The 26,417-nt window shown below is 42.0% G+C and overlaps 1 protein-coding gene across 3 annotated transcripts in view; it reads right to left on the bottom strand.

The window, feature by feature from the left end:
- ANK3 (ankyrin 3) overlaps positions 1–26,417 on the bottom strand; it is a 221,425-nt gene that overhangs the window by 83,027 nt on the left and 111,981 nt on the right. For 2 of the 3 annotated variants that reach the window (XM_024765201.1, XM_024765200.1), the window contains 2 exons: positions 20,377–20,500; positions 15,172–15,274 (listed from right to left, as the gene is read on the bottom strand). In XM_024765201.1, the coding sequence (XP_024620969.1) occupies positions 15,172–15,274; positions 20,377–20,500 (227 nt within the window). Of the gene's footprint in view, positions 1–15,171; positions 15,275–18,757; positions 18,770–20,376; positions 20,501–26,417 lie in introns of all 3 variants that reach the window. The other variant, XM_024765198.1, reaches the window with a different exon arrangement.

Raw genomic sequence — 26,417 nt, 5'->3', positions numbered from 1 at the left:
GATACCAAAATCCAGAGATGCTCAAGTACCTCATATAAAATAACTAGTGTCATTGGCCCTCTGCATCCATGGGCCTGACTGTAAATTCCTCCACAGGTCTACATTGAAGTTTCAAGAATTAGAAATAAAGTTCATTGATATGCTGTATTATCTCAATCTTTTAAGACACCATCTTGAGTAACTGGCATGGCACAAGGAATATCACAGAAGTAATGCTAACCATGATTTTAAGTACTTCAACAATCTCTAAATTAATCTGACAATTGTAAATTTCTTTTCCGAGTCTCAAAATAAAAATAAAAAAATTCAATCTTGATGACTTCTGTTTCCAAGTGGGGTAGAGAAGCCAGCAGCAGCCTAGTGCTGTACTAAGCACAACAGATAAGTGTGGAAATCATCTCTGCGGGCAGCAGAGAACAATTGAGGTGCAAAACTGAGGAGCTATATTTGGAGAGGTGGTTACCTGGAAGAGTTGAGTTTTTTGTTGCCATTTTTAACTTGGGGGCATTTGTCAATTACCAGTGCAGACAGAATTTGGGCTTTGTGCCTACAGGGGCTACCTGCTGGGGAACAGAAAAACCAAGGGAGTTTTGGTGGAGAGTTGGGTGGCCTCAGGCATGCTACAGATTTCTGTTCAGAACATTTGCTAAATGCTGGGGCTGGGGCTTCCCTGGTGGCCCAGTGGTTAAGAATCTGCCTGTCAGTGCAGGGGACATGGGTTCAAGCCCTGGTCCGGGAAGATCCCACGTGCCACGGAGCAACTAAGCCCGCGAGCCACAACTACTGAGCCCGCGAGCCACAACTGCTGAAGCCAGCGCGCCTAGAGTCCACGCTCCACAACAAGAGAAGCCACTGCAATGAGAAGCCCACACACCAAAACGAAGAGTAGCCCCCGCTCGCTGTAACTAGAGAAAACCTGAGTGCAGCAACAAAGACCCAACACAGCCAAAAATTAAAATAAATACATAAAAAAAATAAAAATAAATAAATAAACTCTGGAGCTGTGCAGAACAGGAAGCTAAAAAACTAACCAGAAAATCTCTGAAAGGCATAACAGAGCTTTTGGGCAGTTTCATGAGAAAAAGATTTAGTGTGAGACTTGGAAGGGGAGGGGACCCAAAGATCATACCAGAATTTCAAATAAGGACCCTGAAGGGCCAGGGACAGACCAGAGGTAGCCTGAGATTTACCAGGGCTGCAAACCAGCCTCATTTCAGCAAAATCTTGACCGGATAAGAATCAGCCACCACTCTTTGCCTAGCAGAGGGATGGCGAATCCTCTTTGAAGGAATATTATCATCACTGGGTGCGTCATGTCTACAAACTTGTTTTTATACATCATGTCCAGCACGCAATGCAAAACTGCCAAGCGTGGCCAGAGCACATGAACAAAAACAAAAACAAAAACAAAACAAACCCAGATACTATAAACAGACTCCCAAGTCATCCTACATTTTGAAGGAAGTTAATAAGAACTTTGATTATAGTTATCATAATAACTATGATTAGTATGTTTAAGAAAATAGGAAAAAAGATAGAGAAAAGAAATGAAAAGGTGGATGATTCAACAGAGGACTGGAATATACGTAAGGAAATCAAATGGGCCTTTGTTCAGTTCTAAGTATAATGTCAGTTCTTAAACACAATAGGAAACAGGGTTAATATGTGGGAAGTGTTCATGGAAAAATATAAAAAATGAAGGGTAGGTTTAAAAAAAATTTTTGTTTTATATTGAACTATAGTTGATTAACAATGTTGCGCTAGTTTCAGGTGTACGGCAAAGTGATTCAGTTATACGTATACATATATCCATTCTTTTTCAAATTCTTTTCCCATTTAGGTTGCTACAGAACACTGAGCAGACTTCTCTGTGCTATACAGTAGGTCCTTCCTGGTTATCCATTTTAAATATAGTGGTGTGTATATGTCAAGGATAGATTTTTTTAAAGAATGGAAAATACAGAAAATAGTATGAGACGTAGAACACAGTGAAAGGTTTTAACGTGTGTGTAACTGGACTCTCGGAAGTAGAAGAGGAGAATAAGGTAGGGGCTATGTTTGAAGAGAGATGGCTAAGAATGTTCCAAATCTGATGAGAGATATTGGCTCACACACCAAAAACGAAATCAATCTCAATTTTCGTCCTTCTAAAGATCTGCTTTCTACTGAAACCCCAGTAAAATGACAGTCAAGAATTCACACACACACACACACACACACACACACACACACAGGCAAAGAGAATAAGAGAAGACATCAACAGAAAAACAAGGATTGGTTGAAAGTCTCTCTAAAAAGGGATCTGATCTCCATAATCCCCTCACTGATTTATCAGTTGCCAAATAACTCACCCCCCATCAACCCTGGCAGAAATCTAGAGGCATAGAAACCAGAGGCAGAAGATTAGAAGGTCAGAGGCACCATAATGAAAATGGAGATTAATTGAAAGTTTATGTAATGAATGTTCAGACCCAGCCTTCTACCTTTACTGGTCTCCCAGACAGACAGTTAGGGACAGAGCCTTGAGGCAAAAAATGGGGAGTCTTCTCTGGGATTTTCCAGTGAAATGTCTCAGACTTATTACTTCAGTGGAAATCACAGGTGCTAAGCCCTCAACCATGCAGAGAGCATCCCATAAGCTTAGTACTCAGTCATCAAAAGCTACCCCGAGCAGTTGTCTCTGGAGAGGAGAAGTTGGGGGCTGAAGGTGTATATGGGGTTGCTCTTTTTAATCCTATTGAGTATGTCTTGTAAAAGAACATGACTTTTTTTGTTTCTTTCCCAAATGGAGAAGGACCTTTATCTGAACGGTTAATTCTCATGTGTTGCAACAGCCAAAGATCATTCTTTGCCCAGAGTGCTGCAGACAGGGGAAATCTTCATGTGCCCCTTTCCTTTTAAACACCAGATCCTATGGCCAGGCTAAGATATTTGGAAGCAAATTGTGAGCCCGTGTGCCAGCTGGGGGCCTGCTGAGACAAAGGGAAGATGCTCGCTGGCCAGGAGACCCTTAATCCAGTCGGAGTGACTTTAACACATTTATTTCCAGGCTGCTTGGATCTTTCCTTGAAGATGCTACTCCAAAAAGATCTTTCCTGCTTGCTATCAGCTTAGTCACAGTTTTAGATTGAGCTATAGCTCGTAGGTTGTATAAATCTAGGCCAGCTGAGGGGAAATCTCTACAGGGTTCCGTCTAAGGTATAAATAAATAGGTGATGACTTTTTATTTGTGTGTGTAAGGTTCATAATAAGAAAACTTAAATTTTAAAAATTACTGTGAATTACAAAGATTAAAAAATAGCCCTGGGCTTCCCTGGTGGCGCAGTGGTTGAGAGTCCGCCTGCCGATGCAGGGGACACGGGTTCGTGCCCCGGTCCGGGAAGATCCCACATGCCACGGAGCGGCTGGGCCCGTGAGCCATGGCCGCCGAGCCTGCGCGTCCGGAGCCTGTGCTCCGCAACGGGAGAGGCCACAACAGTGAGAGGCCCGCGTACCGCAAAAAAAAAAAAAAAAAAGCCCTGAGATCAAATGGAACAATAACTTGCAGAGCACTTATGTGTAAGTCACTGTCCTGCCTAGATCTTGGGAAAATGCAAAAATGAATGAGGAGCAGCCGTCTGTGCATTCGGTGAGAGAGGACACATCTGGTGGATGGGTATGCGATCAATGGTGTTAACAAGAGTTTACAGAACTAGGGTCCTAACCCCCAAAGATGAATACGTCACTTCAGAAAGTTCCCAAATTCTTTATGGGTTAACCAAAGATTAGGTGTTGGTTTCATCTGGCCTCATTTACCAATTTTACTGACTTTTTTTTTTTTTTTTTGCGGTACGCGGGCCTCTCACTGTTGTGGCCTCTCCCGTTGCGGAGCACAGGCTCCGGACGCGCAGGCTCGGCGGCCACGGCTCACGGGCCCAGCCGCCCCGCAGCACGTGGGATCCTCCCGGACCGGGGCACGAACCCGTGTCCCCTGCATTGGCAGGCAGACTCTCAACCACTGTGCCACTAGGGAAGCCCCCAATTTTACTGACTTTTAAAGACCCCAACCAACCCACCCTCAGAGTGGGGCAAAATATTTAATATAAAGTAGGTGGTGCCGCTCACTTTATTTTTTAGCAAACTGCAATTCCTCCATTTGGGGCAGCCCTAAGGCTATTTTCCAAAAGACCTATTCTTTTTCAAGTTCTAAGCAATAAATAATATCACTCCTCTTTGGTAATTACAGTAAATTATTTACCTTTGGTACTCTTAGAAACATGCACTGGCGACATTAATTATTGAAACAATGAATTGTATCCCACAAAAAGGTATGACCGCCGTCATGTAATATTTATCGAGGCTGGGGTGTGCCAGCACATGGGGATCCCTTTGAATCCTTTCTAACTCCCCGACTCTCACACCTCCTAGTCACTCACAGGAACTTTGTCATAACACAAATGAGCAAGTGTAGAATCAATTAAAAGACTTGTTCAAAACAATGAGCCATATGTCCCGATATTTGTCCCAGTTTTTCTTTTTTTCCATAGAGTTTTGCAGAGGCTGATGGGCAGGCCTAGCAATTTTAATAACCTAAATATAGACAAATAAAATGCTCTTCCTACAACGCATCCACTGAAACACAAAAATAAGGCACTTCATCTGAGCCTATGATTTTTATACAGATGAAGTGGTAGCTTCATTTGCAAGCTACCTGTCTCTGAACACTTTTTTCTACAGACTAATGTTTACTTAAAACAGAAACGTGCCGTTTGAACTGCTTACTTATTGTAGTCAACAATATGAATTTCAAGATGTTGTGACACGTCATTGTGCCTGGTACCATGGTACCAGGAGAAGCTCTTCTTCTGTTTGGTTACTGAACCAATAGACATTTAAAATGATAAAAAGGTCACTACGTGTGATGATGGTTAAAAAAGATGAACTAGAGATGGCTCTTAAACTTCCCACAGCAAGTAGGGGTGCTCCCAGGGCTTCATGGAAAAGACTGGCTTTAGACCTGAGGCACAGACTTGGATTTGAAAACTGCCTTCGCCATTTGTGAATAGAGAGCACTTCTTTCCCACTCCTAAGTTTTCCATTTTAGAAAGGCAACTCAACTGTGTCACTGTGGGCCTCGCCCTGTCCCTTAATGTTCAGGAAATGTGATTTCTTTATCTAAGTGGTAGATTTGGGAAAGGTAGCTGGGAAGGCTCCTCTCAGATCCAATTTTCACTCTCATGGGCCTGAGCTTGGTCACAGAGGGCAGACATCCCCCTTCTGCTCCCCTAAACAGACCTCCGTGAGGGGGCTGCCTGCCCTGGGTCACTGATGCTGGCCACTGGGTAGGGGGTCTGCTCACTTCAGGGGTTCAGTTACCAAGCCCACTTGGCTCAGACACTCAGCCAGCCCTCATCCTGGCCTCCATCAGGAATAAAGGAGGTATTTTGCCTTTGACTGTTCTTTTTCTTTATTTATTAAACGCCCCCTTGGAGATGCCCCAACATTACTTACTGCTTTTATGATCCTTAGAATGTCTCTTAACTTTTCTCAGTCTCAGTTTCCTCATTTTCAAATTGATGATTGGTTGATAGGAAGATTAAATGAGAACGTACACCAGAAATCTGGCACCAAGGCCAGGGCTGGCAGGCTGTGGTCGCTTCTACTTTTCAAAGGATTTTCAAAGGACATATGTATGATCGCTTCTATTTTTCTTTTTTTTTTTTTTCAGTTGCTCCTACTTTTCAAAGGACTTTTATTTATGTCAGCTCATTTGTTAAAATCTGATAATTTGTGGAGAAAGCAGGGCAAAAACAAACATACTCCAGGACCAGCACTGGTCCTTTACAGTTATATACACAGGATGCCTATATGAAATCAACACAGCCCATTCAGTTAGAAGGACGCACCTTCTAAATGCCTAAGTCTTATTTATTGACTCAAAAACATTTAAATTTCTATGTTAACAGCAATACTGCAACCTACTCTGTCAACTCAATGTCAGGGACTATCCTAGGCCTTTACATTACTTTGTTCTTTGACTCTTCAGGACGGAGTGGCCTTGGGAGATAATATACCATTTTACAAATGAGGAAACTGAAGTTCAGAGAGAGACTTGAAACATTTGACAACACAAAGTGAATACCCGGTGCTGCGTGGCTTTAGTAGAACACTACGTGAAGGAAAAGTTCACACTGACTTAAGAAGACCTTTTACTCCCAAGTCAAAAATGATTATGAATAAGCACATCATTTTTCATCTTGGAAGTGATATCAAGGATACTGTTAAAATCAAAATGCACATTACTCAATAGAGTCCAACGCCTGACTAATGATGATATCACTGTCTCCAAGAGGTTCATACTTTCCCAAAATAGTTTCTCACTAGCCCTGTTCCTCAGAGAAAAGAGGAGAGCAAGTACACACTGGCCTCACCAATGAGGACACACCCAAATGCCCAGGACTGGAAATAAATGTCCAGGCACAGAAGAAAAGAGGTAGAAGGCAAGAAAGTACTTGCAAGGAAAAGAAAAAGAAATCCAGTTCATTCCAGTATCAGCTAATTCTCCAGGCTGCTGACTGTCAACCTCCAGTGCTGGATGACACCGGTTAAGGTCCTTGTCTGTCTGCTTGGCTAGCCCTGGCAGAAGGTGGTCCTGCGGATGAACTGGTGGTCTTGATATTGCTAATGTTACCGGCCCCAGGTAAAACTCACAGCAACAGGTCCCACGGAGAATGAAGTGCATCTAATCTGAAAAACTGTAAACACGATCTAGTTGGGAAACAGCTGGATGATGTAACCAGACTGGGAGCCCAGGAGAGCAGAGGCTTCTCAAAGTCAATACCCGGCACTCGGTGGCTTTAGTAGTTATCCTTGTCAAGGATAACTTGAGCCTGTGGCCATACATCGGACAGGGCCAGGGCAGGGGGACCCATGTGGGTGTCAGATCCCCTAGACAGAGAACAGATGATTGGGTTTGAGGTGGGCTGCATCACTTCACAGCCCAGTGACTGCAAGGTCAAAAAACCTCACTGAAAAAAACCTCATTTCTGCATGTGAGTAATGGGTGGATAATGTTAACTGCCCCAACTCACCATGAGAATGGAATGACCCAAGTAATATGAAAGTGATATGAAAATTCTAAATCGCTCTGCAAACAGAATCACAGATAGTAATAATAATCTTGATGCTCCCAGATGTTTTATAATTGAATTTATTTCTTAAATTTATATAACACTGTGGCCCCGTATATAGCTTTTTAGGATGGTGTATGTTTGATCAGAGTATAGGGAGTAGCCTGCTGGATTAACAAATAACAGTGGTCTTTTGGCCGTGACAAAATACTTGTCTAAACGCTGACGCATCCAGCTGAATATGCTTCCCTCAGGCTGCCATACTTTGCTTATGAGAGTGGCACTGCAGCCTAGGGCAGCAGCAGAATGGGTTCAAGCAGCCATCAGACCTAAGTTTTATTCTCAGCTGTACCACCAAATGTCACCTAATGTGACAATGGACAAGGAAAACACTCAGCCCCAGGCTCTTTTGTCTGTGAAGTGGTACTGATAATACCTAGTCCGTAAGGTGGCTGAAAGCACAGAGTGAGATGATCCGTTTAAGAAAATGTAGGGCAGGTGCTGCCCTGAGTATTATAATTATCATGATCTATGGCAGATACTGAGTGAAATGGCAAACTGCTGCTGAAATAGACAGTAGGTCTGTCTGGACATCCACCACAACTATCTGGAAATATTCTTTTAAGAAATGGATCCCATCTTAAAAGAAAAAAAAGTCTAATTCATAGTAACAGAGAATAGAATGGTGGTTACCATAGGCTGGGGGGTAGAGGAAAAGAGGAGATATGGATCAAAGGGGACAAACTTTCAGTTATAAGATGAAGAAATTCTGGAAACCTGATGCACGGCACGGTGACTGCAATGAATAAAAATGTATTATATACTTGAAATTTGCTAAGAGAGTAGATCTCAAGTGTTCTCACTACACCCCCAAAAATGGTAATTATGGGAGGTGACTGATGTGTTAGTTAGCTTGACCGTGGACATAATTTCACAATGAAGACATATTTCAAAACATCACGTGTACCTTAAATTCCATAAAAGAAAACCTCATTCAAGTAGCAAAATAAAATACAAATTAAGAGCTTACTAAAGCAGGTCTTTTTTTCCCCTAAAGTATTTCTTTTCTTGAAATCAACTCTTATAACCCCCAAGACTTATTTGAGACCAGAATACAAACCAAAATGAAGCTGCGTTCTGGAGATTTCCAGATCGGATTGATTTCAAGATAATTTAGCTACTAACTTCAACAAGAGAAGGTGAATCAAGGTCAGCATAGAAGCTGAGAGCGTTAACACATCAGCATCTGGCTCAAGACATCCACACGAACTGCACTACCTTAAGTTACAACACAAACCTCTCTGCGTTTAAAAAAAAAAAATCTGTAATCTTGATGACCAATCTGTGAGAGGTGTTGAGTGGATCACCTAAGTATTGCTGGCAAAGCACCCTGAAGAGGAAAAAGCAGGATATTAAATATCACTAGTCAAAGGTGCTTATCTTCCAAGCGACTATCTCTAGAAAATCTTTAATCCCAGGCTGGTGACCTTCTGCCACCATGCACATTTCTGAAAGCCCTTTAGAAATTAGCTTCAAGGAAAGAAATAGGAAAGTTAAAACTGCCGATGGAGGGGGAAGGGGGCGGGCAGGGGTGGAACGGGGTTGGCAGGGACAGGAGGAAGGATTATTAGCATAACCAGCCTGTGGGTTGTTCATTCCTCTCCTTTTCTATTACTGAGGTCATGGGAAAGGGCGGGTCTTGAAAAAATAAACATGAATTTCTCCCAAAGAACTCTCCAATTTGCACATTCCTTGCTAATATACCAAGTATTAGTACACAGCACAATATGTAACTAAATATACATGAGATCATCCTTAGCCTGCCAAAAGACCAAGTCCAACCCAAAGGATCTGGAATCCTAGACTGGGAGATAAATGCGAAGCGTTAGGGGGTGGTAACAGTTAGGGGTAACAGCTGCTTGAGGTACAGGGACGCTATCAAGAGGCCTCCACTACTGGCTCCAGAATGATCTCCACTATTACCCAACAGCCAGTGCAACTGTTTACACACTAGTTTAGTTACATCTTCCAAACTGGTCACCATTGGAAGCCGCGCGACTAGTCCCCTTAGGCACAAACCACGTGGGCGAATCTGTTCTGAAAAGGGAAGTCTGAAAGATGAAAGCAACCTAACGAGAGAGGGACAGGGCCCCACAGCTGCCCCGTTTTCTCTCTTTTTGTAGACACATGGCATGTATGTCAACAGAACTGAAAGGCAATGGAAGATCCTCATTCCTTAGTGATCAACTGGTAAAGAATGCCTTTCTAGATATTTTTGCTGGGAAACACCCAGGTTGCTAGCTATTATATCACAGCTCATTTTTTAAAAATATATTATTTTTCTTTATTCTTTTTTTTTTTTTTTTTTTTTTTTTTTTTTGAGCTGTGCCACACAGCTTGTGGGATCTTAGTTCCCTGACCAGGGATCAAACCCGGGAGCCCAGCAGTGGAAGCATGGAGTTCTAACCACTGGACTGCCAGGGAGTTCCCTCATTTTCTTTGTACTTAGGTAAAATTAGATTTATTCCTAGAGAGAAAGCATAAACTAACAGAATCTCAAGGTTGAACTGTACTTTGAGATTCTAGAAGACTTTCTACATTGCCCTTGATAGGTGGCTGTTCAGGCCAGGTTTGACCACCACCAAGAACAAGCACATTGGTGAGGACAGAAGCCCAAATTAAACTGGCTTAGGACACCCCAGGGGTGGGGGCAGGTTGAGATTAATGTACTGGCTTATATAGTGGGAAAGTCTGGGGGGTGCAACTTCAGGCATGGCTGCATCCAGCCGCGGCTCAAAAGATGGTAGGAATGCTTCGTCTTCATGCTCCATCCCCAGGAGCTTTGGGTTTACATCACCTTTACAGCTTAGCAACCCCGAAGGCTAGACAAAATCTCATTAGGCTGGCTGAGATTTTATATCTCACCTCAATGTAATCACTATAACCCAGGACAAGGAATCCTCTGAATGGCCAGGTTTGAGGCCCCTTCTAAACTACACTGACTGAGAAGAGAGTGGGTGTAGGGGTTTGAGCATCAGATCCTGTCACTGCCACCTAAAGAAGGTGGGATGGGTGTCTGCAGGTGAAAACCCATGTCCCTAAGCGATTTCCGCTCGTCTCCCATCTTTGAGTAACTGCCAGAAATGATACTGAATTAAATGTTTCTGCCCACAGTACACATCCCAATGACTTGTGGGGTCACTCAAGGGAAGTGTAATTAACTGGGTAGCCTGCACAGTATCTTTAGAGCCCTAGTACACCTTCTACTTCATATCTATGTAAAGGCCAACTATTTCCACTCCTTTAAAGATGGCTTCTGTGCCATCATTTTTAGTATAATAATTTTCTCCATAATTTTCATAACTTGCTGCTGAATATAAGCTGTAACTGTTGTCAGTTCCTTTTAAAGCACGTTCAATGAGAACTTAGAAACAAGCATAATGAAGAACATGTGTCTAAATATAATCTTTCATGCTAAAAAAAGGGATACAGAGGATGGCACCGCCCCATGGTAAGAATACTAACAAGCCTGAGATCCTGGAGGGCAGAGTGTGAAGTTCTCCGCTGGCTCCCTTCTCACACTGAATCATGCACATAGAGAGTGGAGTGGTGTGAAAATATACATGTATAACTGAGTCACGCTGCTGTACAGAAGACATTAACACAGCGTTGTAAAGCAACTATACTTCAATAAAATTCTTTTAAAAAAGGAGGCAAAAAGGAGGCAACCTAGAGCCATATGGCCACTGATTATCTGCCACTTACCAGCTGTGTCCCCTGGGGTGAGTTACTTCAGCTGTCTGTACCTCAGTTTCTTCATCTTTTTAATGGAGCAGAGAAATGATCTCATAGGGGTTTTTGTGCAACGTAAATGAGTTCATTCTAAACTATTCAGTACTAATTCCAAAACACTTAGAATAGTGCCTGGCACATAGTAGGAGCTGTTTTCAGCACCATCACCACAAGCATCACCACCTTATTTCCCGATGCCATGGCATCTAATGAACAGTACTCCATTTATGTCACGGGGACTGGCTGACCTGGATCACAACACGGCAATTACAAGAGCCATACCAGACAGTTGCTTTCAATAGTTATGTCAGAAGAAATGAAAGAACCTGTCTATTATACTCATCCTCGACAACCAGGCTTCAGCTGAGAGTAAACCCTGTTCTTTATTACCTCCTATTGGGAAAGGAATGTTTCTTAGAGCAACAGATGTTACTCTAAGACATCCTGACACACACAAATCTCAGCTTATAAAACAAATACGTTAGACTGACCAATATACAAAAAGAACCCAGCCACAGTTGCTTTCAGGCAGTGGTTCCTAACTAAAGGTGCCTCCCAGTATCATCTGTGGAATTCTGAAAAACACATGTGCCCAAGAACCCAGCCAGGGAGACTCCAATTCGGTGCACATCTTAATCTCCAAAGAGCCACTTGGTGATTCCAATGTGTGCCCTCAACTAAGAACTCTGACTAGGAATCAGGGGCTTTCAACTCTGGGTGCATTTAAAAATTGCATGACAAGGCCCCCAGGGCCCCGGTATGAGGAACTGAACAATCATGACCTTAAAGGTTCTCCGGGTGATTCTTGGGAGCAATTGGGGCTGAGTGTTACTGTCTTAAATAATAAAACGTTCTGACAAATGCAAGACATGATTTATCTACATACACATTTTCAGAAGCATATTTACAGGCGATTCTTGATTACAAGGTAAAGGGAAGGTAAAGGGAAACAGAGTTCATGGATAATCCAATATCACAGTACAAACATGTCAACTCTTAATATCCATGGGGGAATTAAGTAGTTTACAAACTAATCATGACTAAGGCCCAGCAAGGAACGGGGATGGGCTTCCTTCTCTCAGCCTCACTCCCCAGCTCTGGCCTCCACACCTCTGGCCTCCACACCGGCCTTCAAACCAGCACAGGTTCTTAGGAACATGGGGGTGGCAGGCCTAACCACCCTGGACCTCAACTGTACTTTAACTGTGGTTAATGTGCAAACGGATTAATCAGCGGCAGAATAATAAAGAGGCAACTATGCTTTGTACGGGTGAACGCTACACTTGTTAAAAAAAAAACAAAACTCACGCTAAGTTAATTTTTATTCATTTTTCACCTTTTCTTGTCAAAGCAACTTTAACTGGGCAATGACAAGGCAGTTTTAAATCGGACAGTAAGTCATATATCATTGCTAAATTTAGGAATTCTAAATATTTCAGATTTCTTGCATGCTTTCAGACAAAATCAATACTGTGGACAAACTCCATTTTGAAATTTGTCCATGCAGATTTTGAGACATGATAGACATCAACTAATAATTTTTTGTCACTTAATTCTAACATAAAGTGTTTAAATGCACTTCTGAAGTAAATGCTTCTCATGAGTCATGCCCAGTGTAACTAGACTCTTCCCTCTTAAAGCCTCTCTTTTGAGGAATTAGCCTTTTCTCTCTCTTCTATGATAAATGAGATATGGGATGAAATAAGTTAATACACCTCTTTCACAATTTGTTTTCCCCTTTCCTCCAAGTTTTAATTTTAATTTAATTTAATTTAATACAAAATTAAAAAGTTGAAAAAGCTGTATATGGAATATTCATATACACTCAGCCTAGATTCAACAATTAACATTTGGCCATATTTGATTTTTGTCTCTCACTCCATGCATACACTTTTGGCTGAACCATCTGAAAATAAATAGCTGACAAAGATTACTTCATTCCTGAAAAATTCAGCATGCATACCCCTGGAAGAGAGATATTCCCTGTATACCTTCAATACTATTATCACTGTTCGGAAAATGAACAATAATTTCCTAACAGTATAGCTTGTACATTTTCAAATGCCCCCAACTGTCCCTAAAATGTCTTTATGATATTCATATCTTTTTTTCCAAGTCTCCAGTGAATTTATCATGGAGTCATGTGATGTGCTCATTAAACGTGCTCGTTCCATGAGAAATGCCTGTCAGACCACGGATTCTCTGTGGCCATTACAGAAAGCAGCTTCCTGCTTCTGCAGTTATCAACTTAAGATTTATCTGTAAAGCTTTCAAGGTGTCCTAAGCTCTCCTTTCTTCTGACTGGCCTACAGAGGGTTTGTGATGTCCACAGAGGCATTTTTGAAATCGGAGCAGGAACAAACTATACAAAAGAACATCAGCTTTACCTCAAACGTTCTCTCTAGCCTTCATTTCTTTTCACGAATCCTTCATTCTGAGTAAATGTTGCCCCGCCATTCTACCTGAGTAAGTAGGTCTCGGCAGTAGCTGACGGGTCATGGTGTGAGAACACTCAGAAGCCTGTTTGTAACCTTGTAGCATCGCAAGCATTTATATTTTACTTTAAGGTTGATGTGCAGAAATTGAGAGGCTGTGTAACTATGGTGGTAAACGTGGTGGAGATGGCGGTGCAGGTGATGGTGGCAGTGGAGGTGAGGTCACGGTGATAATGGTGGTGGCGGCCTCCATTTCAGGCCCTTATATTCAGAAATATAAACCACAATTAGGGTCAACTGACAATTGCTACTCCATTACAATAATAGCAAAATGTTCAAGGAATCTCCTTTCACTTGCAAGTTTGTAAGTTTTGTGGGGTTCCCTTAGAGCACAGAGAATTTCACGTATTTCTACACTTTTAAGTGTTAGCAATATATCCACTAACATTTCCTTTCAGTTGGGAACATAAGGAGATCAGGATTACCCAACTAGGATAATGACCACAGCCAACTAAGCAGAGCGTTCTTCAGAAAATCTCAACCAATCCCCGGGCAACACTTTACACCCAAGAACTTAGCTTCATCATTTGAGATAAGTGCTTTCTCTGGTGCTAACACCCATTTAAACCATGGCATGTACCTATAATCATTCTACAGAGGGTGTTTTTTTGACCAAACACTGAAGAGTCACTGCAGTCAGCTCTGTAAGACCTGCTTGCTGAGAATGTTCCAGAGAGTATAAAGCATTAACATACGTATCGTAGGTCCCTATGAAGTACAACGTACATCTGTGTGTCTGGAAGTCGGCATCTCCAGACAGATGGGAACCCTCAAGGTGTGACGACCCGCGGCTTGACCTCTAACTTGGTGATGATAAGTATTCATCACTTATTCATCTGCCCCAATTTACCTTCATTATGTAGTGAATCAATAAGTCCAGCATCATTTCACCATTTACATTGTTTAAATATTACAGGCCACCTTCAAAATTAGTTTTATGGTCCAGTTGCATCCATCACCAGCTCCTGACTGTGCACAGTTAACAGCAGGTATTGTGTGAATCTAGAATAAAGACCCATCCTGAGCCCCTACGCAGCAGGACTCTGTTACTGAGTCTTCCTGTAATAAACCAGTATCTATTCAACCACAGCTAACGGAAAGAAGAAACTGCATAAACACCAAATGAACCTAGCAGAGGTTCTAGTAGAAAGCAAAATGCTGGCACGCCTTGAGAAGGCCCATCCCAGGCAGCTTTGAAGCGAAGGGACCAAAAACATGACCAATCTAATCTTTAACTTGCTAAAAACAATTTCAGCAAATTCCAAATGCATACATAGTCTGCTGAGCGAAACCTAACCTTCATGTGGATAATGTCAGCTACCAATTATTATTACCTCTCTTTCATTTACTTATTTATTTTATTTATTTATTTTTGGCCTCGCTGCAAGGCTTGTGGGATCTTAGTTCCCTGGCCAGGGGTTGAACCTGGGCCCTCAGCAGTGAGAGCGCGGAGTCCTAACCACTGGACCCTCAGGGAATTCCCTTAACTGTCTCTTTTAAAAACTGCAAGATCTGGCCAAGAAATGAGAAAGGTATCCATGCCTTTCCTAGAACTTTTCTAAGTTCCTCTTTGTGGGATGAGATTGATATGCAGAAGAGAGGGATATTTCGATTTATGGTACAATGGATTTTTTCTTTAACTGGCAGTACAGGAAGACTTACAAATGCAAAACCAAACATGCAGAAACAGAGTTTTTGTCATGCGACAGAGAACGTGATTCCATCATACAAATGAAAGTTTAACGACGGAAGAAGATTTGACAAAGAACGCATACCTGCTCTTTGGACGGCACCAGGAGTTCTTCAATCGTCATGCTGTCCCGCGCGAAGGAGCTTCTGTTCAAGGTGTAAGACCTATCCGAACTGAAGGAGCGGAGGCTGTTGTAGTTACAGTTAACCATTCAAGAGTGGGAGATGACGATGAGATGGATAAAAGAACGTTAATGCATGCAACTTTAAGAACAGGCAAGATGGCCAAAAACATCAACCAAAGTCGTTCTTGAAAAGACATCATCAAAAATAAAATCCCTTAGACTTTAGGAAATTTCTTAAGCTTAGACAACCTCACGATCAGGTTTTGTTTAAAATTAGGCGAGTTGGTGTCCAATCTTTGAGAAGGTGAAATGTGTGAAAACTTGGATATTTCACTATGACAGTCAAACCAACATGACTCCAGATGACTGCAGATAATTTGATAACTAGAGAGATTTTTCTTGGTTAAGACCTTCTTTTAGAGTCTCCTCCCTTTCTGGTCCATATCTGTCTATCTTGCACTACTGAATGGAATTATGGTGCTATAAATGTATCTGTTAATAAGGCTTTGGGAACTAGATGTGGATTTAACCTATCGAGAGCTCTGGTTTATAGTGGCTTGTCATGGAAAACATGAAGAGGGAAGGAGGGTTATGAATACACCTTACATTATCTTCATTGCCATCTCTCTGGCCTGGAAAAATTCAAATTCCATGTATGGTTATCTTGTCTTTCCTTACTGTATGCTTTTTTTCTTTGCTTCTTCTCTTCTCCTTTCTAGCCTCTCTCAAATCCTCTACACAGCCTTTGAATTTCCCGGAATGCATGACTCCTGACGTCCTGAAGTGCCCCTCACCACCTTGACCTCTAAACTAAATACCAAGAGGGCTGGGGGGATGGGCAAAATGGGTGAAGGTGGTCAAAACGTATAAACTTCCAGTTATAAAATGTGAATACTTCACATTTAGTTACTTGCTTATTTTCAGTTTCTCAAATCACATTTTATTTTATATGACTTCCAGTTATAAGTCCTGAGGATTTAATGTACAGCATGCTGACCATCATTTATAATACTGTTTTGTATGTTTGAAAGTTGCTAAGAGAGATTTTTCTTTTTTGGCCGTGCCATGCAGCATGTGGGATCTTAGTTCCCCGACCAGGGATCGAACCCGTGGCCCCTGCAGTGGAAGCGCAGAGTCTCAACCATGGTACCGCCAGGGAATTCCCGAGAGTAAATCTTAAAAGTTCTCATCATAATAAAAAAAAAAAGTGTAATTATGAATGGTGATGAATGTTAACTAGACTTACTGTGATAACAGTTTTGCAATATATATATATATATATTGAATCATTATGTTATATACCTGAAACTAACATAATGTTATCTGTCAATTATATCTCAATTAAAAAAAAAGAGACCAATAGAGTCAGGGATGCTGGTAACCCTGCATATATCCACAAAGGGCACACAGGCAGGCTGGAATGGCAGCTCATCTGAGCCTTGGCAGAACCCCTGTGATCCTTCAGGAACAAAGAGGATGGAGGCTGGTGAGCTGCTCCGAGGCCATCTTCCACTCACCTCCCTACCAGGTAGGCTGTCGTGAGGTAGCTTTTCACTGCCTCCCATTTTGAAAGAGGTCTGAGGCTTCCTGCCATGCCCTCCTTGGAAGAGAGCGGTCTGGAATTGGCTCCTTAGCAATGGGGCAGCCCACAGCTAGCGTGGTAGACATACAGCCCCTTTGGTTTTGGTGTCATCCTTTCTGGTGTGGAAGACAAGGGCCACAGGAAGTTAGCCTCGCCTAGGAAGTAATCAACTGTCTGAATTTAAACGTGGCTGCTCGAATCTTCACCAGCCGAATCTGGCAGACTTTGGCCTGGCCATGCCTTTGTCTGTGCTTGACAGGGGAAAGAGCAAAGGAGAGGTAACTAAGGAATGATTCTGTGCTTGCACAAAATGATTTCTTCCCCCACTGCCTACATTAAAGGCATATATGGATATATTTTAGAGACACCAAAGAGTATCCAAAAGTGGGGATTTTTATATCAAGATACAGAGGCCCCCAAATGACAGACATAATTCTAAGTGTCTACACAAATGGCTAGGTACATGCTTCTAGGATGAGAGCCTTACTTTCTCCAAAATAACCATCATTCTACAGAGTCATTATTTGATGTATTCAGCAAATACTTACTAAGTGACTATTATGAGAGGGACACGATATCAGAAAATGGATATAGAAGCAAAAAAAAAAGCATTATCCCTGCATAGAGCTTACTCAGTAAGCCACGTGACTCTGAGCTCTTGCACCGTTGGGCCTCCAGTGCCCAATCATATATGACCCATCACTCTTTTTTTTTTTTCCTATTTTTGTTGCAAACTTTTGTTCCTCCTGTTTCTAGCCCCATCCCTTCTCTCAGATGCAGTATAAGCTTCCTAAAAGCAGGAATTCTCTTTCTACTTTCTAACTCAACACCATCCAACAGAACTTTCTTTTCCAACAGAATGATGGACACGTACTCAATCTGCTCTGTCCAATACACTGAGCACCTGAAGTGCGGCTAGTGTGGCAGAAGAGCTGCATTTAATTTTATTTAATTTTAATTCATTTTAATTTAAATAATCCTATGTGCCTGGCAGCTAGACCATTAGACAGTGCAACTTCCACGTACTTATAGCAAGACTCCATTTTGCCCCCGTGATGTGATTTGAGAGGCACAGGAAGTTCCACATTCTGCATTCATTTCTTCAAATTTTGGTTCCCATGGCACATGGTAATATTGGTGGTACGTGAGAACAGTTTTTTTATTGTATATGTGAACAAACACAGGTTTTTTTTTAATGATGACACATTCATTTTAACTTTAGTTTTTAAACATATCTAAGATGTGCTTTTTATTTTTTTTAAAAACATCCTTTCTTTCTTTTAACTTACGTAGGAGTGCCAACGAAAGAACAGAGTCTAGAATTGGGAGCTACCAATGGAAAAGTCTAAAGATGTCCTCATTTTACATAATGTCACTTGACATAATTCCTACTCCTTACTAATTTACATTAGGCAGATGGAGCCGATTAACGGCATCAAGCTGCACTCTGAATCCTTGAGAGATTATTTGCATGGGGGTCCGGAAGGCATTAGGTTGTTTTTCACTGAGGTCAACGGTATTATTTGCAGCCATCAGTATACCCTAAGTGTTAAACAGGGGAAATGTTAGAAAAACACATGCTTCAGGTTTCTGAAGTTATACTGAAGTACCTAGCACAGCTCAGAACAGAACCCAGCAAACAAACAGCCCTTCCAATCAAGACTTTTCCTTTAAACCCAGTGCAATTTCTCCAGTTACTTCATGCACTATACAGCTGCGTTAAGAGAAATAAATTCCTCACGTATTCAGTCAACTTTGCGTAAGTAAACGTTACTTGTCATACATTTAGTTACTTGCTTATTCTCTCAAATCACAAAACCGATTTTCTAAAGCTGAGCAGAGAGATAGAAAAGAAAAAGCACATGGTAGCACAGCATAGCACAGCACGATGCTGGAGAAAATAAAGATGAGAAAATGAGTCAAGGAAGAGCAGAGAAACACTGTCAAGGTGCCGTATTTTCTTACCTGATCTTGGGACTATTTTTAAGTATTTTTAGAAAAAACAGAAGAAGTAGAAAGCAAAAAAATCAGACAGGGAAAAAAGAAAAAAAAATGTTATGGTCGAATGAGTTACACATTTAATGTATCCCTTTTTAAATGTTACACTCAGAATATTATACTTGGTAACAGTTTAACAGTACTTTAAGAAACATATCGGCTTTATAGATAATTTGCCTCTGAGCATAACATCAGTTGCCAATGTAAAAAAATGAGTTACATATAATAGCAACAAATAAGAATGGTGCAATCCAAACTAGAAGTACGGAAGCCTCAGACATGTCTTGTGGAAAATTTATAAGAGACAATATACTGGTTTCAACTCTCACTGGAGGTCAGCTGCTACAATTCCCTATATACAAATGATTGAGTCATGAAATGTAGCTTTTATATATTACCTGAGGAAGAGAATCAGCTAGTTATTGGATTACAAAAGCTCTTAAATCTCTAAATAGACTTTTCCCTTGAGGTCCCTTAAGATTCTGAAATATTTTCAGTTGTAACTTATTATCTGTGATTACCTGAAATAAGACATGTTTTTAAAAACTTATTTTCCCCTTCTTATTAATGACACCTGCTACAATAAGATTTTAAGGCCTTTTATAAATATATATATAAAGCCAAAATTCTAATAAGTTACATGAGGCTCCAAATTCTATTAAACAAAAAAAGATTAACTCAAAGAAAAATCAATTCAGTGTCTAAACTGGCCACATCAACGGACACTGAGAATAAACTCCCAGGTTTACTTTGAGGGAAATGCCGTTTACTATTAGACAATGAAACTTTTAACAACAGATCCTTAAACTATAGGAAAATGTCCCCGGGGCGCTCGCTTAGAAGGTTTAATTATTAGCTTAAACTAACTTGACTGTCAGCAAACATGCTGTTAACCCAACCAGGGAAAAGAAGTCTCCAAATTCTGGACAAGGTTCTGTTTCTTTCAACCAGTGTCAGGCTGGAGCCAAAGCTTTCCACATACAAAAGCTGTAGCTTCAGTTTTCAGAGCTGAATTTGCTACCATTCTACCTGTAACTTTTGGTTAAGTCACTGTTTCACTCTTAACATGTCCCTTCTAAACAAAGTAATGGCATACTTTTCAAAGAGATAGTTGACAGACAATTCCAATAAACAATACGTAATTTTTTCCCAAGAATGCTCTTTTTTAAGTCTCAATCATAAATTGTTCTTTCAGTCACGAAGAGAGAACAGTGAACAGTCAACACAGTATTTCTTACTTATTGGAAAAGAGGATCTTTCTTTCACTATGGAACAAAACTTAATTTTAAAACATGTGACCTAGATTGGTTCTCTCCGTTTTGCCAGTGAGCTCTGTTGCTATTATGCTTGAAGCACGACTGCCACGTGGGGAAAAAAAAGAGCAGACGATTACCACATTCAATTGCATAAAATTAAGGACTGAAAACCACAAAAGAAGACAGCAGAGCATGTGTACATTTCACCAGATTCACAGCCTTATCCAAAGAGCAAACTTGGGGATAATGTGAAAAATGAAAACGATTTCGGTTTATGACACATCATGGTCGTTTTAAATTAACTGTGAGAAAAGAGCAACGATAAAATACCTGGCAGAGCGGGCCCCCAGACTAAAGCCCATGTAGCCCTCTGCGGGCAGAGAATCATCGCCCAATTCCTTAAGGTCTTGCGGCCCAAGATACTTGTCCGTGTCGCCTGTCATTGCATCTTCACCTGCGGATGCACAAAGCAAGCCCAAATCAGAAGCTTCCCTTTTGAAAATGTGTCTGTTGGGGAGAAAACTGTTCCTCCGGTCATTGGCCAATCACCCATTTTTCTCATGTTCATTTCCCCTCATCCCCCCCGGATAATATTTGAAACTGCCATTAGAAGGAAAAAGTATAGGTAGAGGTTAGTTCATCATTTCAATAGTGAATTTATTGTGACCACCTAGAGGGGTGGGATACGGAGGGTGGGAGGGAGACGCAAGAGGGAGGTGATATAGGGATATATGTATATGAATAGCTGATTCACTTTGTTATAAAGCAGAAACTAACACACCATTGTAAAGCGATTATACTCCAATAAAGATGTTAAAAAAAAAATAGTGAATTTAAGCAGCAGAAAGAGCTCCTGGCATTAGGTACCAATTTTAAACCGTTTCTGTATCTCCTTCCTCCCTGTCTCAAGCCCCAGCTGACTAGAAAGGTTGATCTCTTCTGTCAGCTAGAGTTTTCCTGGCCCAACCATGATGAGGGCAGCTTGTTTGAATGGACCTGGATTGCAAAATAAGAGGCATCTCTTCATTACTGTTCTGCAAATTGTATGTGGGAAGGGAACCGACTTTATTTTAAATGTTCTTCTCACACCCAGGATTTCAATTTGGAGTTTATGTAAAAAACTAGCAAGTTATTTAATCTGGAACTACAACTGCTCAACTGGGGAACCTTGAAACACATCCATTTTGAACTGTTTCGAAATCTATCAAATTAACAACTCAGTCCAGCTGCCCCAGTGCTTGAACCTTGCTTGGAAAGCAGCTATACCTTCAATAGAGATCAAATGGGGGCTTCAGTAGTTGTAAAGAAGGATGATATAAATTGCTCTTGAACCATCTATGCAAAGAGTTAATTCCATAAAGTACTTTTACTAGCTACACACGTACAACATGACCTCACACAGGAATAAACCACATTCCAGGGGTGACAGGGCAGGTTTTCCAGATGGCTTTTGCCCTCTGGGATATTTCCCATCCTTCTCAAAATGCAGCACGGGCTGTGGAAAAGTTCCTTTCACAAACAGGCAAACCCTATCTCCTTTTTCTGACTCTTGTTCTACTGGATACAAGCTTGGCTGGCCGAGCCGGATTTCAGAGGAGTACATGTTATGTTTTCTCAAAGGTAAGCGATTTCACCCACTCCAGCTCTATTTTCCAGTCCTTCATTCAGCACTGTTTATAATTTCCATTCATTTAAACTCGGGAAACCACAAGAGCTCAGCTTTTAAGCTACCAATCAAGTCTAAAAATCCAATAGCAACTACTGTTTTCGCAAGTGTAAAAACCAAACAGATCAACTTTCCATAGCTACCCGGCTACCCGGTACCGAGAGATTATTTTCAGTAACTATTTACAGCTGGGCTATTTGCACACTCACTACATAGGAAACAAAAACAGCACACACCAAGTACGACTTAAAGAAAGATCTTACTCTGTGGCAAAGCCATTTCCACCGGGCTGGGCTGATCAAATGTTTTCCTGATGTTTCCAGGAATCCCTGAAGCAGTGATTTAGACTCTACCTCCAAATCAGCCCAAACCAATCCCTGGGTTGGATCCACTGTCTTCACCACTTCCTCCAAGTTCCTCTCAGCATCTTCGCCTCCTCGCCAGCAACTGAAGAATTACACATCTTTTCCTGCCCATCAGTGTTCAAAGATTTTCAATCTTTTAGATGAAAAAAAAAACAAAACCAAACCCCAAATCTGGCTACATTTCATTGAGATCAAGATCCTTTTTGATCACTCCGCAGACATCCTTTTAAAACTCCTTCTGATTGGATTAAAAACTCCTCTGGCAAGCCTCTAGCAGGATCGAATGGTGACATAAATGCAAGCCCCTGAGTTATTTGTATGTAAATATGAGGACTGCTCCAGTGTAGACTTTCGGTAATTTGATACCGATGCCCGGTGCCTAACCGGGTAGCCGAGGCAGCCTGAAATCTAGGGAGGGCCGGCGAGTGAGCCACTGCATTTAATTAGGAGGCGACTCTTCTCCAACCTGAAGGAAGAAACGGCCAACCCAGGTAGAGAGGAAAAACAGGAGAAGAAAACAAAGAAGCGGCCCAGGCAGGGAGTGGCAGAGAGCTCCAGGCAAACTTTAACTTTGTTCTCAGCTGGGAGCCTGGGTTATTTATGGTCCCTGTCAGGTGGAAGGAGGGGAAAAAAAAAAAGAGAGAGAGGGAGGAAGGGAGGAAGGGAGGGAGGGCGGACCTGCCCTCGGGTTGAGGTTGGGAAACTGTGGGGCAGAGGGAAGTGGCTGGGATCCTCAGAACTCTCCAAGAAGCCCTGGAGAACGAGCTCATCACCGCTGCTTTTGATCCAGAGCTGCAGGAAAGGAGAAGTGAGACAAGCCGGGAAAATGGAGTGGATATTGTTTTAACTTCAGCACAAGCTCTTTCAACTCTCTGATCCGATTAAAGTCACTAACTGGGCCTCCCTCCTTGAGGGGTCCCTGGCGAGCGGGAGAGGAGGAGGAACCGGGGTTGGCTGGGGAGGTCTTGGCTGCGAGGGGCTGCAGGCAGCCAAGGAGGCGCTTCTGTCACTGCGCTGTTCCGCTGCTTCCCTCTCTCTGGGGCTCCTGGCCTCCCTTCCCAGCTGTTCCACCCTGTTTTTGTTGGCAGTGGAGGGAAAAGCTAGCCGGACTTCTGCATCCTCCATCTGGGTACACAGGAGAGGCAATTTCAATTGCTTTTTCTCAGAAGAGCTGGAGCGTCAGCCTAGAAAGGGTCAAGGGTTTGGACATTATCTTGAAGGAAGTGGTCTGCAGCACTTTTGCATATATTGCATCTATCTCTTCAACTGTTACCTAAATATACAGAAATGTCAATCTGTAGAACTGAGGAGGTGGGGTACAGATTTGTGGTTCCTGGATCAATGCGTAAATAATGACTCATCTAATATTCAGACGGTACGACACCTGGTGCTTTAATTTGACCCGCCCGGCTATAATCAACACTGAAAATACCCAGAAAGTGAAGGGAAGCCATTTATACTGCCTGGTACATATGGAAAAATATTCCCCCCAATAATAATATAAACAAAAAGAATCATTTCCAACTCTTTAAAGAATGGAAGGGGAAGTCATGGGTAACATGGAGAAAATGTCTGAAGGTCAATCTGTTTTCCACAAGTGCACTTAAAATCCAAACTACTGGGACTTCCCCGGCGTCCAGTGGTTAAGACTCCGCGCTTCCACTGCAGGGGGCACGGGTTTGATCCCTGGTCGGGGAACTAAGATCCCGCATGTCACATGGTACGGCCAGAAGAAAGAAAAGAAAAGAAAAATCCGGGGCTTCCCTGGTGACGCAGTGGTTGAGAGTCTGCCTGCTAATACAGGGGACACGGATTCGAGCCCTGGTCTGGGAGGATCCCACATGCCGCGGAGCAACTAGGCCCGTGAGCCTGCGCGTCTGGAGCCTGCGCTCCTCAACAAGAGAGGCGGCGACAGTGAGAGGCCCGCGCACCGCGATGAAGAGTGGCCCCCGCTTGCCACAACTAGAGAAAGCCCTCACACAGAAACGAAGACCCAACACAGCAAAAATAATTAATTAATAAACTCCTACCCCCAACATCTAAAAAAAAAACAAACAAAAAAAACACAGATGCAATGCCTCAATCAAATATATGAATGAAAAAAAAGAAAAGAAAAGAAAAATCCAAACTACTTAGCAAAGCCTGATTCAATGGTGCTTGCTCATTCAAGCTTCCTAACAAGACCTGCAAAGAGAGGTTCCTTCCTCACGACTTCTTGGCCAGCTTCTCTCCGGCCACTCCTACACACCCATCCTGCCCTTCTGTTACATATAATTCTTTCAGTCCCTAGAATTCCTGAAACTCTTTAGACTTTGAACCACTACATAGGGTGTACTCCCTTGATGGAATCTTTACCCCTCTTCTTCCCCTGAGTAGTTTCTCCAATCTTGGACTCTTTCTAGAACACCTCCCATCCTCCACTCACCATCCTAAGTTCGGTGTCCCTCATGTGGGCTTCCCTTATCAGAGTGTATTGGCGGGAAGAACACCTGCTTGGTCCCTCCCATGGAAGAGTGAGATGAGAACCCCAAAGCTAGAACCCAGGTTTTCCTGGACCTGCCATATTGTAAATGCCCCATCAGTATTTTTGGAATTCATGATTGCTTTTATTAAAGAGGTTGGTGGTTTTGCTTTATTTCCCATCTACATGCCACAGCAACTTCGTATTCATTTGGCACGCCAAGCTTGACGACTGGTATACAGTAAAATTTCAATAAAATTAAGTTTCTGTTCTTTCTCTACATATCCTTCTTAGACTTCAGAAATGGTCTCTATGAAACCAAAAGAAGCCCAGAGTTGGGATGGGGATGGGAGGTGTTAATACATTTGGCCGAAGATTAAAGTAGTCTTATGACTATTAAGTAACAGTAATTAAGTAATTATGCATTTACCATTTTAGAATGATGAAAACATTTCTTACAAGGCATGGAATTTAGAGGTAAAGGCCATGGTCTTATTTTAATGCAATTTTGCATAGTAGGCGGTGCCTGGATTCAACTTCAAGCTTCATCACTTATTGATTAGGTGAACTCTGGGATACTGTTTACTCTGAGTCATAGTTTCAACCTCCACCAAACTGGGATAACAACTCTGCGTCTATCCTAAGACCTCTTGGGGGGATTAAATGAAATAATGCACAAAGAAAGGGTTTAGTCAGCACTGTCAGTAGTATTCAGTAACGCAGCTTTCTTTAGTGTTCAAACATCTGAATGCATGAACTCAGACAGTTAGCATTTAAAATGCTACTATTGATACTGCCTGGGGCAAAATCTAACCATAGCACCAGGCCTCCCTGCTCTGCAATGCCTAACACAGGGCCAGGTTCATCACAGATACTCAACAAATACCTGTTGATTGAATGAATGGAGGAACAATGTTAATACAACTAACTCTCATTTCAATAAACAAAATATTCTATGATTATCGTATAGTACGACACACTAATATACCAAAGATTAGAAAGGAATGAGATGGACTCTGTTGAGTATCTTGTTAACTGCCTCTAATCCATTCTATAATCCCCAAATATTTTGATTAGAAACAGCTTCTGACCAACGGGTACAGATAATTCTATTTGTAATATAACAAAAGTAATATTTCTATGAATGAACACTCATACAATATCAGATAGCTTTAGTTACAATATATGTATTACCAGAACCCACAGGTTTTCACTTACGAAATACTCGTGTGGGTTTGTGTTTCCTAGAAGCGTCTGGTGCAGTGGCATAACCGTTGTGTTGAAGATAAATCTGACTATTTTCTAGCAAAGAAGGTGTGGTAGCTAGTGTTTAAAAATGCCCTCTTTACCCCATCCAACGGACCAACTCTCCTTGTATCCATGCCTGTGTACTGCCCTTGTTTAAATCTGAACTGGCTCAATCTTTGAACACTAAAATGCAGGGGAAGTGATGTTACGTGACTTTGGACTTTGAGTTCAAGGATGCCTTGCAGTTTCTGCCTGAGTCTCTTTGGAGTATTTGTTCCAAAGGGGAAGTTAATCCCAAGGCAAGAAATTTGACGACCATGAGGCCACCTCGTGTAAAGGTGTAAAGAAAGTCAAGGTAGCCATGTGGAGAGAGATGCCAGTCAGCTCTCAGCTGTTTCAGCCATCCCGGCCGAGGTGACAGACCCTCGAGTGATGACGTCACATTGAACCTCTGGCCATGTGACTCCCACCTTAGCTACCGTCTGACTGCAAACTCCTGAAGGCTGTCTAGAGCCCAGCTGAGCCCTGTTAACTCACACAACCACGGGAGACGATGATAATAAATTAAACCACTGAGCTCAGAGGTAATAAGTAGTGGGAACAGAGCGGAATGAAAAATAACAAGGTCCAA

The sequence above is a fragment of the Neophocaena asiaeorientalis genome, unplaced genomic scaffold (genome assembly GCF_003031525.2).
Source record: "Neophocaena asiaeorientalis asiaeorientalis breed wild unplaced genomic scaffold, Neophocaena_asiaeorientalis_V1.1 scaffold183, whole genome shotgun sequence".
In the NCBI taxonomy this organism is placed as follows: Eukaryota; Metazoa; Chordata; class Mammalia; order Artiodactyla; family Phocoenidae; genus Neophocaena; species Neophocaena asiaeorientalis.
The sequence above is the reverse complement of the archived record's forward strand: the minus strand, read 5'-3'. Positions and strand labels throughout refer to the sequence as shown.